This window comes from Rhea pennata, chromosome 10 (assembly GCF_028389875.1).
Source record: "Rhea pennata isolate bPtePen1 chromosome 10, bPtePen1.pri, whole genome shotgun sequence".
In the NCBI taxonomy this organism is placed as follows: Eukaryota; Metazoa; Chordata; class Aves; order Rheiformes; family Rheidae; genus Rhea; species Rhea pennata.
Genome location: NC_084672.1, coordinates 4199703 through 4220016, shown reverse-complemented (window position 1 = coordinate 4220016; position 20314 = coordinate 4199703). Strand labels below are relative to the sequence as shown.

Below are 20314 nucleotides of genomic sequence, written 5' to 3'. Positions count from 1 at the left end.
ATACGAGTTCAGCACAGGTGGTTCACAGCCATTTTGGCAGCACACAGCCAATGTTAAACCAGTCTACGTCCAAGGTAGCTCGCGCCCTGCTTGGAATCGGATTCTGTCGTGGCAGTGACCACTTTCTGCCCTTTTTACCCAGCCAACAAGGAAACCATCACCCACAGACTTGGACTGCCAAAGCTGTTTAGACATCACATCCAACTAGCTATCATCAGAACATGAGCTAACAGTACCAAGCGAGATGGCTGAGATAATTGGTACCAGGGGAAGAGGAATGGGATTTCCTAGAGCAGATGTTCTCAACTTTTCCTGCTGCATGGACAACATGCATTAATAGAGACACTGACTCACAGACACCTCCCTTCCCACTTGAAATACTATGGGGCCACCCTCCCTCAAGCCTGCAATTGCATCACACCCTGAGGCTGCTGTGAACATTTTCAGCAGGGGAAAAGTAAGAACATTTTAGGACCTTTTAATAAAACTAGGCAGCTGAGAACAAGAAGAGCCAGCTGCATGAAACCAACTAATGCTTTGCTGAGCTCTACTGTGGAAAAAAATGTGAAGGTCGCTGTTTTAGGCTATCACTACAGTTTAGAGAGCAGCTTGGCTGGAAGAGCAAGGTAGACACTTGGTTACTGGGCTGAAAGGAAGGGATGTGAAAGATGGTAAATATGGCTGAAGTGTAGTCATGAGCTCTGGTGGCCCTTCTGAAGGTGAACTTCCATGCTCTCATTTCTTTTCTACGAAGAGTCATCAAAAGCACAACAGAGAAAGGCACGGCACAGTCAAATGAAACAGGTAGCAAAATGGAAGAAGAGTTGCAGAAGGACAAGAAGAAAGAATAAAGCCAATTTTGGACATCTCCCTCCTTCATCTGCATTCCCTGCCAGAGCTTTACTGCACAGAGTGCTCCAGAGAAAAGAGAAAAGCTTCAAGCCTGGACTATCCTTCTCCTCCTCCATTTGTATTTATCCTGCCCTTCTTTCTCCTTATACCTTTGACATGGAAGGACTGAGTAGTTTTGGCACAAACTGTCCAGATCTGCCCCAGCATGCATGAAGCACAGCTTAGACATGAGGAATTGGGCTAAGAGAGGAAGTCTTTAGTGTCAGTTTAATTTTTGTCATTCCCAAGAGCTTATTCTGCAGGTGGAGGGCAGGAGGAAGACCTGTGTGTTTCACAGTTCAAACACCAACCCTGAGGGTTAATTGCCTTTTTTCAAGCATTGCATTCAAAGGAGAGCCTCCAAAGTGTCTTGGCTGCTGGACGGCATTTAGACAGCAGAAGCACTAGTCAGGTTACTCAGGTTGTCTTTTACCTGTTTTGAAAAGTGCTATAGGGTCTCTAACACTGATCTAAAGCCAAGCTTTCAAATTACCCCATAAAACATTATGGAAAATAACACATCCGTGGCTCTTTATAAGATACAGTTGACATAAATCTTTCTCATGAGACTGCTCAAGAGAAAGGAGAAACCTGCAGACAATGATCAAAAGTTTTATACCCTTTTCCCTTACATCCCTGCTCCTATCATGAAAACTCCAGATCAGGATAAGGAAATTGATGATCAGTGGCAGCTCCTGAGCCTTTATGTGCCAGCCACCAAAAGCAAAGAGATGAAAATCCATCAATAAAGGCCTGGGTATGTGATAAAAATGATTTTATCTGCTTCTTCAAGAAAGCTCTCAAAGGGGAAATCCAAAATGAAAAGCAAGCCACAGAGTGTAAAAGAAAGCTTCAGAGAATAAACCAGTACTATTCCTAAAGAATTGCATAAAAAAAATTCCCTCTTGATGGCCTATGAGAGATTGCTAACTTCAAGTTACTGCTTGCTGCTGCAAAGAGCTTTCTCACTAATCACACGGCTTAGCAACAGCTGCAGAACTACCATACACTACAATAACTTTCTCAGAGAGAGTACAGCATGTGGGGTAAAAGGTAAGTTCAAAACTAAGCTGCAATTAACATTAATTCCAAGACCCCAAAATGTACTAAGATTAAAAGAAAAAAGAAAGCCTTTAGTTTTTCAAACCCATAGATTCCTGGTAGAAAGCAGCTTTTAAATTATGATATTGTGGTCCTGGAAATTCTGACATCTCTGTCACTAAACGCTGAGAGGGCCAATCTGAGTGGGACTTCGTTTGCAGAGTAAGCTCTGCACAAACACACAGAGCCAACATTGGCAACTTGGTATTTAGGTAGTGGCTGAAGCCAGTCCTTCCTCATTGTTAAAAAGACCAATACGACCTCAATGGCTGTGGGTAGAACTCGTCAGAGTCTAACATCTCAATTATCATATTCTTCAGAATCATTTGAATCACAGAGCTTCCTCCAGGAAGCTGAAGGCACAAGTCATGAAGGAAAATTAGCCACAGTACAGGCCGCTACAGTTTGCCAGTCTACAGGGACAAAGAATCTCCTCCTTGTCTTACTTTTCTCTTAGATGAAAGTTAAAGAGAAAGATCATGAGACCTCTCTGAAAAAGCTGTGCATGCTTCATTCTTTCGGAACCTGCTCGTGAACTGAGCGCAAAATGGCAGCTATGGTGAATGGACTCACAGAAAGACGGGGGAAATGCAGAAAGCAAGCCAATGCACTGCTCCCCTAGTTGCAGGCAAAAAAGCTTGAAGTTCAGTTCAGAGGAAACCATAAAATATCTTAAGAGTAATACAGGACTTAGTAAGAAACAGAACACCTACCCAAGCTGCCTTCAGAGGATGGAGATACTTAAGCACCTGAGCAGGAGAACAAGAGCTTGCCATCAATGCAAAGAGCTCACATGGCATGGAAAATAGGCTGAAACATGGTATTTTCTACTGAAACTCTAATGAGCAAATGCCTGCCGTTTCTGCTGACCCCAGACACAGCAACTCTCTCTCAGAATGGCCTGCAGGTAAGTCTCAGGGTTTGTACTTCTACAGTTCTGCTGATATCTTTCCATATCTATACTCTTGCTTCCAGCATGGCCATAAATTCATTGCCTTGCTAAAGCTGCAGAGGTACCTGGTGGCATTTGACATAATTTCTAAGTCAGCTTATTTTTTAACACCATCACAAAGTCATCAGCCATCTCTCATTTGGGAGAATCATGCTGACTCAATTACCTTGCCAGAAATCAAGAAAATATTTCATTTTAGAGGTGGTGACTTAACAAAAATGGCTCAAGGACTTTGAGTTTTCTTTTCTTTTTTTTCCTGTTCATACATTACAGAGTATCTTAGAGGGAAATTCTTTCATGATCTTGGAAAAAGCTCTTTTACAACTTCAAATACTAGTTTATTAAATAGAAGACCTTGTAAGCCTAATATGACATTCAGAAACAAAAACTAACCTTAATACAAATCTACTTCCTCTTTATGGGGATGGTCAGAACTGCAGAATATCATTAAAAATACTGCATTTGTTAGGTGAAGCAGTACCTAGTCTTTCTGGGTTGGCAAAAGGGGTTGCTTCGTGTCTTCGTTGTTATTCTAGAGGAGGCTTTTTTTTTTCCTTCTTTTTCTTCTACAATTCTCATTTATCAAGGGAGCAATAAGAGTATTTTGTAATGCTGACTTTTCTCCCTTCAGAAATTCTTGTAACATAAATAGATATGAAATCCTTTAAGGCAGATCACTTTATTTAAAATATCTATAAATATAAAATGCATTAATAAGACCTCTTAATGCTTGTTTTGTGGTTTGACAGTAAACGTAATGGCTTACAGAGAGGAGTTAAGTTAATAAACCCCTGACCAGTAATGTTCTATTTGCTTAAATGCAAGCACCCATGCCAAAATTAACATTCTGGTTTCTTTTAGAGGCAGCCCGCCATCCTGGAGTGTAGCTGAATAAGCATAGCCTAATACAGGGCAAATCCTGTCCCCCAACAAACAGTCAAAGGAGGCCAGCAGAAGTCCTTTTGGAGACAAGCAGGGAACAAAGATCCTGAGCAGCCAGGAAGCCTTCACTTGCACGGATACAAAGAGCACAACTGATCCTGCACCAGGGAAAGATGTCACTGAAGTTTCCCAAAGGGGTTAAGGTAACACTACTCCTGTTACCACCATTTTACAGATGAGAAACTAGATCACAAAGATTCACCATGGCTGGTATAGGAAATACCAGATGTCTGTAGCAGAGCAAAGAATTCTATTCGGGCCTATCTAAATCACATCACTATCCTATTTCTCCTCCTGAAATGTATTTTCTGAATTATTCTTCAGTCTCTCCCTCCTGGGTGAAGAGCTCCTTTCATTAAGGCAAACTGAATGCTAAAATTCCCTTCAATTTCCCTTAATTTCACCTTGCTTTACACCCTCAGAAAAAGGCTGTATTTATACAACAATACCACTTGTGCATTTGCTTATTATTATTTCTCAGCATCTTCTCAGCTGGCTGGCAATTCATAACCAGTTTTGTCAAGGAGGCAGAGGCCTGAAAGATACTATGTTCCTACTAATGTGGCAATGTAGGTGGCAGACAAAGGACAGATCCTCTTCTAGCACCCTTCTGAAAGCTGAAAAGCTGAAACATAAATTCAAATTCTATCAGACATCAGAAAAACCACATGGGTGAGCCCCCAGGAGCAATGACTTAACAGTGGGAAGCATTTCAGCTGGACTTTGCACCTTACGAGATGTCAGATAAATGTGTTCCTCAGCCAAGACTCCTCTCCCATGTATATTCTCTAGCGTCTAATAAAGGGGTGAGCTCACACTGCAGCATCAGAGTCTAGCTTAAAAGTCCATCAGCCAAATGCATTGGAAACTAAGTTTCATTATTTGTTTAGTAAATGGGTTTAGGTGACCCAACCCATTCATCAGCATCTCCCCAAAACACATATACTCACACCTGGCAAGTCAATCTTTCCCAGACTTTCTGCAGTGCTCTTCAGTCTGGACAAACAACAATGTTCATGGCCATCTTTTGCTTAGGACTTGGTCTATCAGTGCACTCAACCCTAGTATCTTTTCAGGCTGATAAAGCCACACAGCCCAGAAATACACTAACAGCTACACTAGAAGAACTGACATTTCGGTGCTAGGATAACTAAAAAAGATCAGACATGTTTTAATAGCTCATGCAGCCATAATGCCCTGTCCTAGCCACAGCAAAACTGCCAGGCAGCAATAGCATTTATTATCCCACAGAAGAAACAGTGCAGAGCAGATTTTAGCAGGATCCTCAGGTTGTCAGGGCAAACAGAAAGCACCATCACTCCTCATAAAGTCCCAGGCATTTGACACAGGAAAGAGGTACTGGATGTTTCAGGGCAGAATATCTGAATGTGCAGTTGTGATAGATCAAAAAGTGACTTGAGAAGCAGCTCTGTTCAGAGCAACTTACATTCTGTCTGCTCACTGCAAAGCTGGTATGTGGATTTTAAGGTGGGAGACAATAGTTTAGAGAAGACTAAGGCTTCTGTGCCTCCAGCAAACACATCCTTAAATGCAAGAAAATTCAGTAGAGCCTGAAGTAGATCAGAAGAATGGATTTTTTGAAAGAAGACCTTTCTTATGAACCAATCCAAATAAATATAGACACACGATGAAGTCTTGTTAAGTGACTACTCACACAGCATGCTAGAAGACAAAATAAAACCTGGAGGAAGGGACAGAGATAAGCAGCTTGTTAAAGAAAAAAAAAAAAAAAGCAGTTAAACAACTCTCTGCTTAGTCAGTGAAGCATTTCACTCTCGGCGGGCTGCCCCATACCAACGCTTGTTAAAGCAACACAAGATCTCTTAAAAAGCTCTGTTGCACCGAATATCCATCATTTGAGTTCTTCATTGGAAAGAATGACCAGTCAATCACCATTAAAAACTGATGTTACAATTGCATGGGCACAGGAATACAAGCTTCCTCCAAGATTCCTTGTGCAAGTGCCTCTGGAAGGACTCCTGCCATCTCTGAGCAGATTTTTTTCAGTGTCCACAACCAATTTAGCCACTGTCTTTTTGTTGCTGCTGCCAACAGCTGAGTGAGTGAACATGCACTCCGAGAGCCTTTGTGGCTCCTTGTCACCTGAGACTGAATGCTTAAACTATCAGAACAGCTAACACCTTCACCTCCATACTTCATATGAACTTGCAGTTCCAAAAGGTTCTCCTCACTCCTGTCAGATTCTCTGCAAAATCTCTAGGATGCTCCTAAGGTCCAACTCCACCAACTATTCAGAGGTATTAGCACCGCTGCTTCATGCAGCGCACAAGGTCTTAGGGGAAAGTGAATGAGATCAGCTGAAATTTGTACAGACCAGTAGTTTGGTGCTGAGTTTGCACTGTTTTCTACAGCAAGGGAGGCAGCTATTTTCACTACATACAAATCAGAGATAAGAACTTGTCTATAACTGACTAAAAGACAGATTTTCTGCTGTCTTCAATAATGATTTCACCTCCCCTATGACAATGGCCCACAGTGAGAAATCTTAAAGACTAGGCTTTAAACTACTCTCATGAAATAACTGTCCCCTCAATGTCTTCAGTAACTCAAGAAACGTCACGTCAGATGAGACAATCTATCCTCTCTGGGATCCTCTTTCCCACAGTAAACAGCAGCATTTTAGAAAACATAGTAGAAAACACCACTCCTAAACATTTATGGAATATTTTGTAACTGAAAAATTGTAATTTTAATTTCAATGAAGTTATTTATTGTGATGTCTTGAGTAAACGCAGGGAATCACACAGCTAGGGGAGAAGCGGTACATGGCACAAGAAAACCGTAATCTTTCCTCAAACCTCAAGGGTTTCAAATTTTCCAGGCAATGCAATCTGCCTTTCAGGAAAGCCTCTGCAACACATCTGCCTTGCTGAACTGAGAACACTTTGAATTCAATAAGAGGTCTTTTATTCCACCTAGTAAGTGAAACTGAAAGCAATCAGAGAAGCAGCTTACACATCACTTTATACACAGACAGAACACCTCCGTTACCTGCTCTGGAAACCTATTTCTAGTCTTGTACTAGAAACAGAGACACTGGGCCTGACCAAGGTAAGTTGCACTGTGCTGAAAGAGAGTGCCCAAACCTGAGGCAACATTGCCAGACTGATTTTCACATAGCCAGAGGTTCAGCTCTGTATTCTCAAATTCACACTGTACTTTTGTGTTTCAGATGACACCTAAACATGGAAAAGGGTTTTCTGACCTAGTTTATTTGTATTTAAAAACTCAGCAAAGCCAAATCAAAACCTGTTATCCTGTTCAGCTGTCAAGGAAGCTGGTTTTAACCTACTCTGCATTTGATCTCTGCTCTTGCTCCTTCTTTTGAGTAAGATGCATACTTACCATATTCATAACTGTGAGGATGAATCTTTGGGCAGCCTCTGCACCATGGTATTGGACCATATCAGCATCTGCCACCACCAGAGTTTCTACTGTGTACTCGTTGGTAAGTCGAATGGCGTTTCTTCTCTCCCTCCAGTCACTAGTAGATTTCGTCTTCTTTTGTCTCTTCTTTTCTAAAAGGCAAACTATTTATTAAAGTACATTCTGGCTGTACCTGGCAGATTAGAATAAAATGCTCATGCTCAACTAGCAGTATTGTGCAAGCTCAGATTACGTTGATTTTTAATCAAAATGTCCTTTGGCCATTAGAAGAAGGAACTGAGAGGTTCTGTTACAAGTAAATCTGCCCCTCTGTGAATGGATTTGCATAAAATCATCAGATTATGTGAAAAATGGAAAGAGAAGGGGAAAAGAGAAGAGAGATCGAACAACAAAGAATTAGCTGCAATTCAAACCAAGAAATCATGCTCTTACAAAAAATGCAGAAACTGCAAATACTGCTTGTGAGAGAAGTATCATTCTGCTACAAAGGAACAAGTGATAATTATGGAAAAATCTACTGTAAAAAAAAACTTTGGGATAGGAGACTGTGCTGTGGAATGCAATGTACAGCCTAAACTCACCTTAGGTAAGGAAGCTGTAAGATATTCCTGTAGTCAGTATTACAATCAGTTGCATTTTAATTTGCTACTAGCACTATTACAGCAAATTTACAGAACACAGGATTGCATCTCAATCATTAAATTTTTAAATTAAGCCAGACAGTTTTGTAATGCAAGTTATTGGCCAGCTGCAGAAGTCCCTGGATGAAACCCAGAAGAGCAGAAGGTCAGGCTAGATAAGACCTTCTCAAGCTTTCTTTGCTCATTTATTGCTATTGGCATGAGCACTAGCACGAGCAGCTGCAATCACTGACCACCTACACGCAGAGAGCTCATATACCTCTTCGTTGTGATCTGTGTACCAAAAACAGGGGACCCTCTAGACTAGCTGGGCCTTGGTAGACATAAGTTATAAAACCTGGGAAAAAGGAGCCATTCGAAGGACTACAAAAAGCAGCAGCAGTCAATTACTGCTAACACAAAAATTAGAGCACAGAAGTTACCCATTAAAGCTCCCTCCTTCCCTCTAAACTAAGGCACTAATATACTAGCAGGTTGTCCTCTTCTAAACTGAAAGGCAAAATCTGTTTCACAGCTCAAAGGCAGATGTGCAAAGCAGCTGAGCCATGAACAAAGGAGAAATTAAGTACAGAACTAAAACTGAACCTACTCAATTCACTGCAATTATGAAAAACACATTCATGTTTTGAGATGTAAAATGAAAGAAAAGCAACTGAAGCAGTTAAATTTATTTTGCAGTAAGATACAAACTGCCAAGAATCACTGAAATTACATCTGCTTACTGCTCAGGCTGGAATACACTAAAATACTGACACAAGTATTAATGCTGAGTTCTTCCAGTGAAGGAAAGAGTGGAATACGTAACAGGTCCTGAAACAGTGGGAAGACAGAATTCAATGTAAAAGTGACACAGGATAGACCGTGATTCACACTACACATACTGCTTTCCCTTAGCAGATAGCCCCTATTTAATCTTCTGCAGATTTCATTTAAAACCTCCTCTTAACAAAGCACCATCCTGCAGTGGGTAGATCTTGGGAAACATTTATTCAGCGATCCTGTTTTTCCACAATCTGTTTACCAGCTCTCTTACAATAATTCTGCTTGAATTTCCCTTCCTTCCTAGGCTGGTAACCGCACTAGCATCCAGACCATCAGTTTCCCCTCAGCGACTTTCTTTTATTCAAGCTATCAGATTGCAGCAGCCGTGAGCCTCCGTAAACCACCAGAAACACACTGCCTGCCTTCTGTTCATTCATATATTTTCATATATTTGCACGTGTCTGTTCCACCCTTGTTCACAGTTGCCTAGCACTCATTCCAGTATAGCTCTGCACATGTTTTTGTGCCCAAGGCATCAGCTGTCAGCACTTGGTACATATTTTCAAACTGAGAAAACAACCATGAAATTTAAATCTTTTTAAGGTGAGTTTGCAAATATCCCCCTGGGTCTAACAAGACAGACAGATGTACCCGGGCAAGCAAAAGGGTTAATTAAATCTTGAGGTGCTCATAAATAATAGGCTCTGCATGCCAGCAGCATAGCTGAAAATTACCAAGTTTGTGTTTGCTGACACACTGACTGCAGGGCAGCTCCAGAAAACAGTGAAATCGCGATGACCATGACATGCTCCCCTGCCTCAGAGCAAGGTATCGGTACAATTTCTAAGTGTTTGAGAAATACTGTAAAATAAAATGGAACTATACTAGGAAGAAGGAAAAATGAGCACATCTTTGATTTGTCTACTACAAAATGGAGATGGCTTTTAACTACTGTAAGTTCCCATATGTTTGTTCATTCCATTCATCCATCCATTCCCCTGCAGAGCTACTCACTGTTAGCTGCAGTACTTCCAAGGTTATCATTTAAATACCAGAGAAGAGATGGGAGAGGAAGGATTAGAAAGCAGAAGATTATTCCAGTAAGAACCCTGACCTCTTGGGTCTTGCTGCTGGCAATCAGACCCTTTCTGGAAGCAAGCACCACTTCCCTATCAAATTACTGCTTTAGTAATTCCCTGACAAATTCAAAGCTTTCAGCTGCTGTAAATTCCCTATCTGTAGAGAAGTTACTCCTACTGGGGGTTAAGGCCTTGGGACTCAAAAAAAGTCTGTCTGGCACTGAATGAGCTGTGAAAAATAGTGAAGAGGAAGAAAATAAATTCAGAGTACTCAAGGTTTTCACTTCCCAATCTCCTTCTTGGTGGAAATGAAGCCATTTGCCCCAGCAGAGGAACTCACTATGCTAGATTGCAACTTGGGCTCCAGGGAGCCAGGACAGAGAAGGGGTCGTGCCATGGTCATATGCTGTGCTGCTGCCTGGTATGCTCCCCCTTCCAGAGGGGGATGAAGGAATTGGCCAAGCATTGCCAATCCCACTCAGCACCTCCTTGCAGCTGTACAAAACTCTGGAAGGTGTGATTTCTGGACAGCAGCAGTGTGTAAAGGGACCTTTGGCAAATTGCTGGGTAGTCTTGATTTGCACAAAAAGTCTCCCACCCCCATCCCTCCATGAGTTTTCCTTGAAGTTGTGGACTGGCTGCCTTCCACAGGGTGGTGGGGATTAGAGGTTGTATGTGGAAAACTACCACCCCACAGGCTTGCCTAGAAATACAGCCAAAGTGATCTAACTTTGAGAATCTGGGCTCTTACACTTGGAGAATAGGAGAGGACTGAGAATAAGCTTACCAAGCAGTTAAAACAGGCAGTGTGTAATAGACTCAAGGGAGCCTATGAAGAGCTCAGGTGGTCACTGGTGATACAGTAAAGAAGAAGTAAAGCAAAGCAATATAAACGGCTAGACTTGGAGTCCTCATTTTTGTTGTTGTTTTGCCTTTTTAGATTTGTAATTCCTCTGTAGGGTAACTTTTCTTTATATACACACACACATTTTTAAAAACCCTTTTTGTCTTTACTGTTCCTGCAGAGAACTACCTTAGACCAGTCTCTATTTGCATCTTTTCGCTTCCCACACACACGATCAGTTTTACAGCATAATCACACACTGGGTGGAAACACACAACTACCCAGTTGAATCAATGAGCAATTATAAACAGAACAAAAGAAATGCACACATTCCACATCACAGACATTTTATGAAGAGGAGCAAAAGACTAGAATCCAAGGGTAAAAATCCAGATCAAATGTATCTGCATCTTGTAACTGATATAAATGAGTCAACTTTATGTAAGCATCAAAAAAAGGACCTCTCTAGAGCCTCACTTCAAAAACAGACCAGTACAGGAGTCTCACTCCTGCCCTATGTGATTTATGAACTATGGGCAGAGAATCCCTCCATGAGCACATGAAACCCCAAACTAAAATAAACATCAGCCATTAAAACAAGGATTAAATGCTTGGTGGATTCTTTATTTGAACAAATTGATGTTACCAATTTTGTGGTACAGATGTTAAGTGTTAGTGTGAAAGCATGAGAGGCCATAAAACATAGGCAGGAGGCTGTCAGAGAAGTTTACATTGCAGGGAGCATACATAACCAAACTGCATAGTAGTTTAGGAGTCAGGTGTTCCTGACTCCTAAAGTCAGACAAATTCATATGAAATACGAGCTGAAACAAGTCAGCCTATAACACAGCATGTATATGCTGTAGGTGACTCGGCACAAGAGACATTACTCTTTTGCCAGCCACTTTGACAGTGTGTTACACACTCTTCCCAGCCAAAAATTCCACAAAGTTTGGACTGCTAGGTGCTGGGAGTAGGGCAATACATCCTTGGATGCTCAGCACAAAGATGCATGCAACACTGCACAAGCTAATCAGCTGGCTTTTATTCACAGGCTCTATTTTTTTTTCCTTAGCGAGTTACCTACAGAGCTATCATACCACCTTCTGCAGTCCAGCAGTCTTTGAACTCTTCTTTAGGATAGCAGAAAATATAGACCCTACTCCTATCAAAAGCATAATACAGTTTCCTGAAGCTGCAGTAGAAAACGCCTTATGTTCAGTGCTTTTTATGGCAACCCAATGGATGTGCAATTCCAAAGCAACTGTCCCAAATGGCATTTTCCTATTACACACCGAAAGTGGTCTAGCACTGTCTGGTTTTTGGCACATTCTCCCCGTAACTGCCAAGTCCTTTTCTGCTCTTTCTGCCTCCCTTCCAATGCATTTCCCAGACTCATCAAAAAAGCAACCTCCTTTCCTAATCCTCACATCTCCCACTTCTTTTCCCCTCCTTAATTTTCCTCCTTGTAATTTTAGCTACCTCACTCCATTTAGATCTACAGAGAATTTCTAGATGCATTTCCACAAAAGTCTCTGTAGAGAAGGACTTGGGAGTTTTGGTGGACAACAAGCAGACTATGAGCCAGTAATGTGCCCTTGTGGCCAAGGCCAGTGGTGTCCTGGGGTGCATCAGGAAGAGTGTTGCCAGCAGGTCGAGGGAGGCATCCTCCTCCTCTACTCAGCCCTGGTGAGGCCACATCTGGAGCACTGTGTCCAGTTCTGGGCTCCCCAGTACAACAGAGACATGGAAATGTCTCTAACTACTGGAGAGAGTCCAGCATAGGGCTACAAGATGATCAGGGGATTGGAGTATCTCCCTTATGAGGAACAGCTGCAAGAGCTGGGCCTGTTTAGCCCAGAGAAGACTGAGGGGGGAATCTTATCAATGTCTACAAATACCTTCAGGGAGAGTGTCAAGAGGATGAGACCAGACTCTTTTCAGCGGTGCCCAGGGATAGGACAAGAGGCAACAGACACACACTGAAACACAGAAAGTTCCACCTGAATATCAGGAAGAACTTCTTCCCTGTGAGGGTGACAGAGCACTGCAACAGGATGCCCAGAGAGGCTGTGGAGTCTCCTTCTCTAGAGATATTCAAAACCTGCCTGGATGCGATCCTGTAAAACCTGTTCTAGATGACCCTGCTTGAGCAGTGGGGTTGGACTAGATGATCTCCCTTCCAACCTCAACCATTCTGTGTTTGTGTGATTCTGTGAAAAGTCACAGATAAAAGCAAAATTATAGAGTCCTTTGTGCAAAGCCAGATTTCTTTCTAGAAGCCCTTTCCTATTCCTGCTTTAAAAAAAATCTTCTTCAGTTCTTCCTCAGGTAGGCCTCTGCCAGCTCTCTTGTAACATCCATATAAAGCCCCCAAAAGGCATTTTCCTTTGTGCTGCTACTTCAGTGCCACAGGAAGAAGGAGGGAATGTGTAAGCATTTCCTAACATCATTTGCCCCTATGCCTCAGGAGCAGAGCACCTTTCCATGGCACTCACACTATGTGGGTTTTACTAGTTTCACTCAAAAATAAAAATCATCTCTTCAAAACACAAGAGGGATACGGGTGGGGAAGAGAAGTGCTCCTGCACACAGAAATCAAACTTAAGAACTAAAGAAAGAAACTTCTCATTGAGGCATATGCTGAGGAGCTTACAAGTTAACTTAAAACTAGAAGTCAGACATCAGTTTGCAGAATTACAAGGACAGGATGCCACAAAGCTTCTCTGCAACCAGTAATAGGACATTAGCTCTCCTTAAATGGCTATCAAATCCACATTTAAAATATCAATATCCTGCTTTTGTGTCTGTCAGACATTGTGACTTAATCTAGATGATGCACTCATTTCAAAGAAAAGAAATTTTCAAATCTAACACAGTAACTTAATTTCAAATCTAAATCTAATCTATTTACACAAAAGAGAAGGTTTTTAAGCTGGATTCCATGAAGCAGGTGAAACAGAAGGTGGAAGTTATCAGCTACATGTACATCCCAGGAGAGGAAAAAGCAAAATCTAAAGAGAATATAAGCAGGCTTCTTAGTTTGAATAAGCTCAGCGGGTGGGGATATGAAACAGAGAAGGATGTTTATTATTTAAAGATACACCAAGAGAAACACGCTACAGTTAAATCAATCTGTTTCTTGCATTTGAAATTCTACAACTCAGCAACCTTGTCTGCTCAGCCTGGGGACCAAGTTGCTTAAGGTTAGACATGAGACTGATGGGGAAAGGCTCAGAACTCTGAGACTTCCATGATGGCGAAATATTTGCTACAGAATTCAGCCTGCTGGAGGAGATGGGCTAATGCAGCCTGAGCTAAAGGAGCAATCACAGATTACAGGGCAGCTTGAAGCTGCGAGATCACCATAGGCTACCCAGCACGAGGGGACCCAATTCAAAACTCACAGACATCACTAGAAACGTCCCTTCACTAGCTCCTGTTGGCTTTACACACAAAGCTCTGTGCATTGGTTACCTTGCAGCTGCAGTTCTGATCCATACAACAACAGAGAGGTTCTTTTCAAAACACTGATCTCCTGAAGGAAAGAAAAAAATAAATCAAACTTCTGCTCCATGGACCTTGCTCCAACCAGTTGCTTCCTTGAAATCTTTCCTGTGGCATCCACCTTGGAGTAGATACAAGCAATGACTTAAGAAGGAAACCGAGAACAAACACTACTGAAGCTGCTGCCACAGCCAGCACTTTCCACTATCTTCAGCCATGGGAAGCTGGAGCCCCCTTCACCTCTACCAGGACACAGCACAAACTTGTCCCTGGGCACTAGACTTTTATACCTCTATTAAAGGGTTGGGACTTTTCAGATTTACCACAGCTAGCTGGTGCCAGTGGGCAGTCTAATGTTCAGGAAGGAAAAAATGGTTGCTCATTCAAATCAGAGCTGATTGTAGACTCAGAGAATAGATGTCTTCTTATTTTTAAGGCCCTGTCCTACAAAACAGTATGTACACCCACTGCTTTCTGACTAGCATTGCAGACAAAAGTATGCATCAACTGATAAGAAACATCATTATATAGGAGAATAATCACTTCTTCCTAATCCATCTTAATCCATCTCCCAGATTTTTTAATGTGGTGATTTTCAGACCAGATCAAACTCATGACTATTTATCTGTTATTGTATAATACAAATCATATCTACTTCTTCAGAAGAACTCAGCAGCAGACAAAAATTTGAGATAAAAGTCATTAACTCTATGCTCCATCTCAAAATACCAGAGAGATTTTATTGAAGGGATTGTTACCCAAATTGATCTGCAACTTGGACACATCAGTTAAAATCTTATTCTTCTGCAAAACATACTCAGACATTACCATAGTGCATCAGGACTTTGTCTTTAAATACACATGGTGTGGCAGGACACCACATGTAAGCGCTATGATCTCCATCAGCTCACTGGATCTATTTGTCCACAGGGTTTTAAACATTGCCACTTCCTCAAATAGCCACACTAGGCTCCTCCTAACAGCACAACTTCACTGTACACTCTCCATCCAACTAGAGCAAAAACTCACTCATATAAGACAGACAGAAAAGATACCTTAAGGTTATAGACAGCAAGCACCTGTGAGCATGGCTTGATAAGGCTGTTACAGTGGGAAAGGAAATACTTGCCCAGTGAGATTCTACCAAAGGCCTCACCATTATACCTATCTATCTTACTACCTTGAGAGAGGTGGCATGGACCTCCTTGAAAGCTAGGCAACTTGTTTCTGGCAATTTGCAAAAGCCAGTAAAGAATACACTTCATCTCCCATAACTGTGTTGGCTCAGCAGGTCAAAGTGAAGTAACACAACAAGTGCAACAGTGTAACGTCAAACCACACAGGCAGCAGATAAGCTGAGAAAGAAGCTGCCAGTTTATGGAGTAACTTTTCACAACTGAAGTCTCACAGTACCACTGCTAGCTCAGAACTAGTAGCCCCAAACTGCAAACAAGGGAACTGTCAGAGAGTTAGAGATTATGGTCCAAATGGCCTCTAATTTTCAGTGCCTCCAGTCTCAGGGTCACAGTTGGGAACATCTATGGCTAATCAACTGTAATGTCAAACTACTTCAAAAGAATCTTGAAGTCTGAACAGAAGCAAAACCTGCCTCAAGGTGTTCCAGTCTTGGTCACACATAGGTGCCCGTTGTTAGGCTGTTTTCAGAAACAAGATCCCAATGGATCTGCTGAAGCTCAGAAGTCATACAGCATCAGAAATTAAGGCCAGCAGAGTGCCAATTCCCAAATCCTGGATCTAATCCTGAGCTACGATTTATGATGATATTGGGGGGGTGGGGGAGGAGACACGCATTTTCCAGCTAAGACAAGCAACCTGTCAGTCTCCTTGGAGTCACCTGTTTGCCTTCCTATCTGGAACGACCACTTGAACAGCCATAAATATCCCAAGAGAAGGACTGTATGCACCAGACACTCTTGCTCATTAGTACTTGTCAGTTTAGATTTTTCTAAATTCTAATGGAAACTAGCACTCAGTTTTATCAGGAACCAAGAAGGTTCAGTACAGCTCTGTTGTGAGCAGCTGCTCTAGAAGGGGAAGAAATTCATATGCCACACACATTTGCATGTCCTCTTTTTTTGTGTCTCTTTGCACCTTTGTAGCGTAGGAAGAAAATGGAGTCCCTCCTGCTTCACGTTGTCCATGCTGCCCTCATGCTAAGGGGCCTCATCTAGAGCACTCTGACAATAAAAACTTCCCCTGCTGCATGCGATGGAAGGGAACACATCAGTACGGTGGACTGCTCTGAAAGGTTGCTATTTATCAGCCATAAGGAAACAATCACACACTTACAGAGAAATCCGTACTACCTGTTCGGAAGACCCAGGACCTAGAGAAATGAAGGGATTTATCCACACAAGTGGAACATATTCCATGTGTAAAGTTATGAAGGCCCTGATTCCGATACAGTGAATAGTTTTATGTTTGCAAGCACTTAATTACATTGCATCTTCTGCATAGCCTATTATTGAAATCCTTGCTTTAGTTCTTCAACAGATGCTTCCTAATATGGACTAGCACCGGTTGCATTACATCTCTATTTTTGGTGAGCATGGTTTTTTGGCCGTAACAGCTGCTATTTCAGGCCAAGTCAAACCTACAGAGAAAACACAGCTAAGAGACAATGATTAAAGATGGGGAAATGCAACGTAACAGTAACACGTGTTTAGATTTATACCTGTTTGGGGAATACATTCCCAATGTCTGATACCTGCATATTAGCACTTATTTGAATTATTACTAGCTTTGATCAATTGCTAAAACAGGTTGCAGAAAAACTAGACAGAAGTAATGCATTATTATTTTGTGGATTAAAATGTTGATCTCCCTTTTTTTCCCCCTATTTAGTTCTCCCATGCAGCACATCTGCATTAAATGAAAACTGATTCATTTAAGCTGACAAAGGGGGTTTAAAGCAAACTCACATTTAGGAGTAATTTACGATGTCTGTATCATGAACATGAAATAGTTTGTTTTCCTCCAAAGACAAGCTGCTCTCTTTCACACTTCTGGGCTGTCTTTTATATCAAAACCCCTCTATGCGAGGGGACTTTTAATACACCACTGAGACCTTTGGAGAAGTTAAAGAACTTTACTTTTCCCAAAGAAACAGAATAAAGAAATTTCTGTGCTTTCATAATATGGTTTGATTCTACCTTTGCAACATTGATACTTCCCCCTTCTCCTACAAGAATTATCAGAAAGCTCTTCCCATCCACAGACTTTGATGGTATATGAAATACACAAAACATACACCAGGTCCCAGCTGATGTTAAACTACTGTTGTTTTAAAACAGCCAACAGAACTATATCAATTTACTGCAGCTGAGGATGTGGTGGATATGTTGTTTGGAAACAATTTTACTGTATATATTATACAGTGTTTGTGAGTGCATTTCATATTACAACATTGTAAAATTGAATAGATACTCAAATTGTACTCAATACAAGTTATAAAAACGTTTCACTGCTTAAGGACTTAATAAGTTTCCATCTTTGAGCTTGAGAAAAGAAATGAGGCCCAGACATTCTGCCTGGGAAGCGTACCTGCTCAACTGTACCATCTCTGTTAGGAAACCGCAAAGAGGCGGGACTATGAAAGAAGCACCCATCTCAGGTATTTTCTATCCTCAACCTTAGCTACAGGGAGTAAGTAAAGGAGAGCTCCCCAGCAGTCTTCCTCTGTGGTCTCTCCATTTCCTCTCTGCCAAGAGCTCTTCCCACTGGGTCAGAGAATCGTGGCAATGGCAGATACTGTTGAGAAACAAATTAGCCCCATAGCTGCTTCTTTGCCCTGAAAAGAAATTGGAAGTCTATATATAGAGGTCTGCGCCAAACCTAAGGGCACAATGAATACAATGGAGGATGCATTAACAGAGACCTCTCTCTCACCACTTGGCACACCTATGGAGCAGTTCTTATGTAAATCTTGCTAAAATTTAAAGCTAAAATTCCCTACATCATCATCCTCTCTGCAGTGGGACCATTAATTCAGGATCTTTGAGAATGAAGCACTCAAACTTGTTCTTTTTTTTAAAAAAAAAAAAAAATTAGCAGAGTACATGATAGAAGGCTTCTGCCTCAGATGCAGCCCAGTGTCTAGAGATAAGAACAGAGGTGTTTCATTGGTGTGAAGCTATTTCCCATGTTTCTAATAGCACCATGCTTCAGAGCAAATGAAACCCAATCTTCCTGTCCTTCGCTTTCACAACATATGCACCTGGAGGCCTTTTAATAGATTTTGTTTGCTTCACAGAGGCTCACATTCATGCCCAAGCAGAAATGTGCATTGTGACTTGAACTCTTTCTGCTGCTGGATGACAGGTGATAAAAATAGTACATATACACATATCATATGACTAACAATAGCACCTGGCCCATGAAGATAGGATCTGCCCTTTGCTGTTAGAGTACTTTAGAATTAAACAAAAGAAATCAGAACATCAGCCCTGAATCCACAGACCTAGGATTTAACCCATTAGCAGGCACTTTCAGATCCTAATCTCAAAGATCCAGGCACAGAAGAGACTAAGTACTTTCCCACTCCTGACTCCAGCCACAGGTTAATCCTCCTATATAGATTATTCCAAGAAGAACTTTACACCCACAAATTTCTCCTGCAGTTTTAAAGAATTACTTCCATCACTGTAGAATGTTATGCTGCTTAGACTAGAAGAGCTGTCATCGAGATTTTTAAAGAAAGCTTTCTGAACCAAAATGCTGTAGCATTACCTAGCCCCAAAGAACTGTTTAACACAGCTTCCTTCAATCATGGCTTGGATTTGCAAGGAAAGTACCACACTTCCAGGTAAGAGGCAAGAGTAACGCTCTTAAGAAGCTGTGCTCTGTACCAACTTAGTAGCACTGCCCAGATTAAGTAAGGTCATTTTGCTGTCCTAAAATGCTTTCTTCCTCCCTTCAAAAATACACACACCAGTCACTACATCATCATGAATCTTTTTTGCAATCAATTATGTTTGTACATCAAAGGATCATTGCTGCCAATGGAAATCTGCCACTGATCTCTGCAAGCATTGTTCAAATACTCAGGATGTGATCAATACCTTACTAAAAACCTCAGCATCTGATGCTTTAGATTTTGTTTAAAGCCCAAATAATCCCAGACTATGTCAGGTAGCCATGACTTACAAAATTCCAAGAGGGAAATATTTTTAAAGGTAGTTCTGGTCCACTCATTTTCTTCTTAACAAGAAAATAGCTAAGGATTGGGAAATGCTTAAGTGCAGCAATTCCGTGGTTTTGAAAAATACTCTTTTTCTGTTCTATTTACACAAACATTAATATTTGTGTATGTATTGTTCCATCATACCTTTGTGTATCTAAAATTTCTACCATATGAAGATACTCCTTAATTATTTACAACCTCCATCCTTTCTTGCCAAGTTTTAGCCTGGGTTAACCCAATTAGAAGCCAGTAAAAAACAGAATCTACAATACGAATCTGATTAGTCCTTTACTCTGCTGATACTGGGGAGTACCACAGTAAAGAGACCCTTTCCCCAGAAAAAATGCTGGAAGCAAGCTCCTAGAACAACACTGCCACACAAATTCATTAGAAATAGATCTCTTGTGTGTCAGAGAGGATTAATTTCTTTGTTTCTAAACCGTTTGTGCACAAGAGTTAATCCAAACCAGACAGGAGTCAATTAGGTCATTAACATGCTAAGCCTATTAACAGCCATGACTTACCTTTCTTTCCTGCAACAATGAAAAACATTCAGGAGTCTGCCTTTAAGTGGCAAAGCCCATGAGCAATTTCATTATTTTATGACAAGGCTACATTAAGCAGCGGCTGTTTGCACAAGCAAGCAGCACACCCCACTGTGCAGAAGCCTGACACTTTGCTCCCTTGCTAGCACAGCCAGGCTGTGGTTGACACACAGGACTAGTACCCAAGGCATTCAGGTTCTCCTCCTAGACCTTTCTCAGGCTCCTCCATGACTGGGGGGGGGGGGGAGGGAGATTTTCCTCACCTAAGTCCTGAACGAAGGACTAAAAAGCTATCCTGGGCTCACACAATACTCAGTGGAAAAAAGCACACTTGTCCCCAGCTCCCCTCCAAGCTTAGCCCTCCAATTAGGTACTAAGAGTAGGTGGAAAGAAAATTCCATTGCAGAGCAAGATCTAA

General features: G+C 41.5%; 1 protein-coding gene across 1 annotated transcript in view; it reads right to left on the bottom strand.

Annotated features, from left to right (window-relative positions):
- The window catches only part of ADAMTS17 (ADAM metallopeptidase with thrombospondin type 1 motif 17), a 197284-nt gene that overhangs the window by 163308 nt on the left and 13662 nt on the right, over positions 1 to 20314 (bottom strand). Inside the window, exon 4 of the mRNA XM_062583699.1 lies at positions 7274 to 7446. Coding sequence (XP_062439683.1) covers positions 7274 to 7446 — 173 coding nt within the window. The remainder of the gene's footprint in view (positions 1 to 7273; positions 7447 to 20314) is intronic.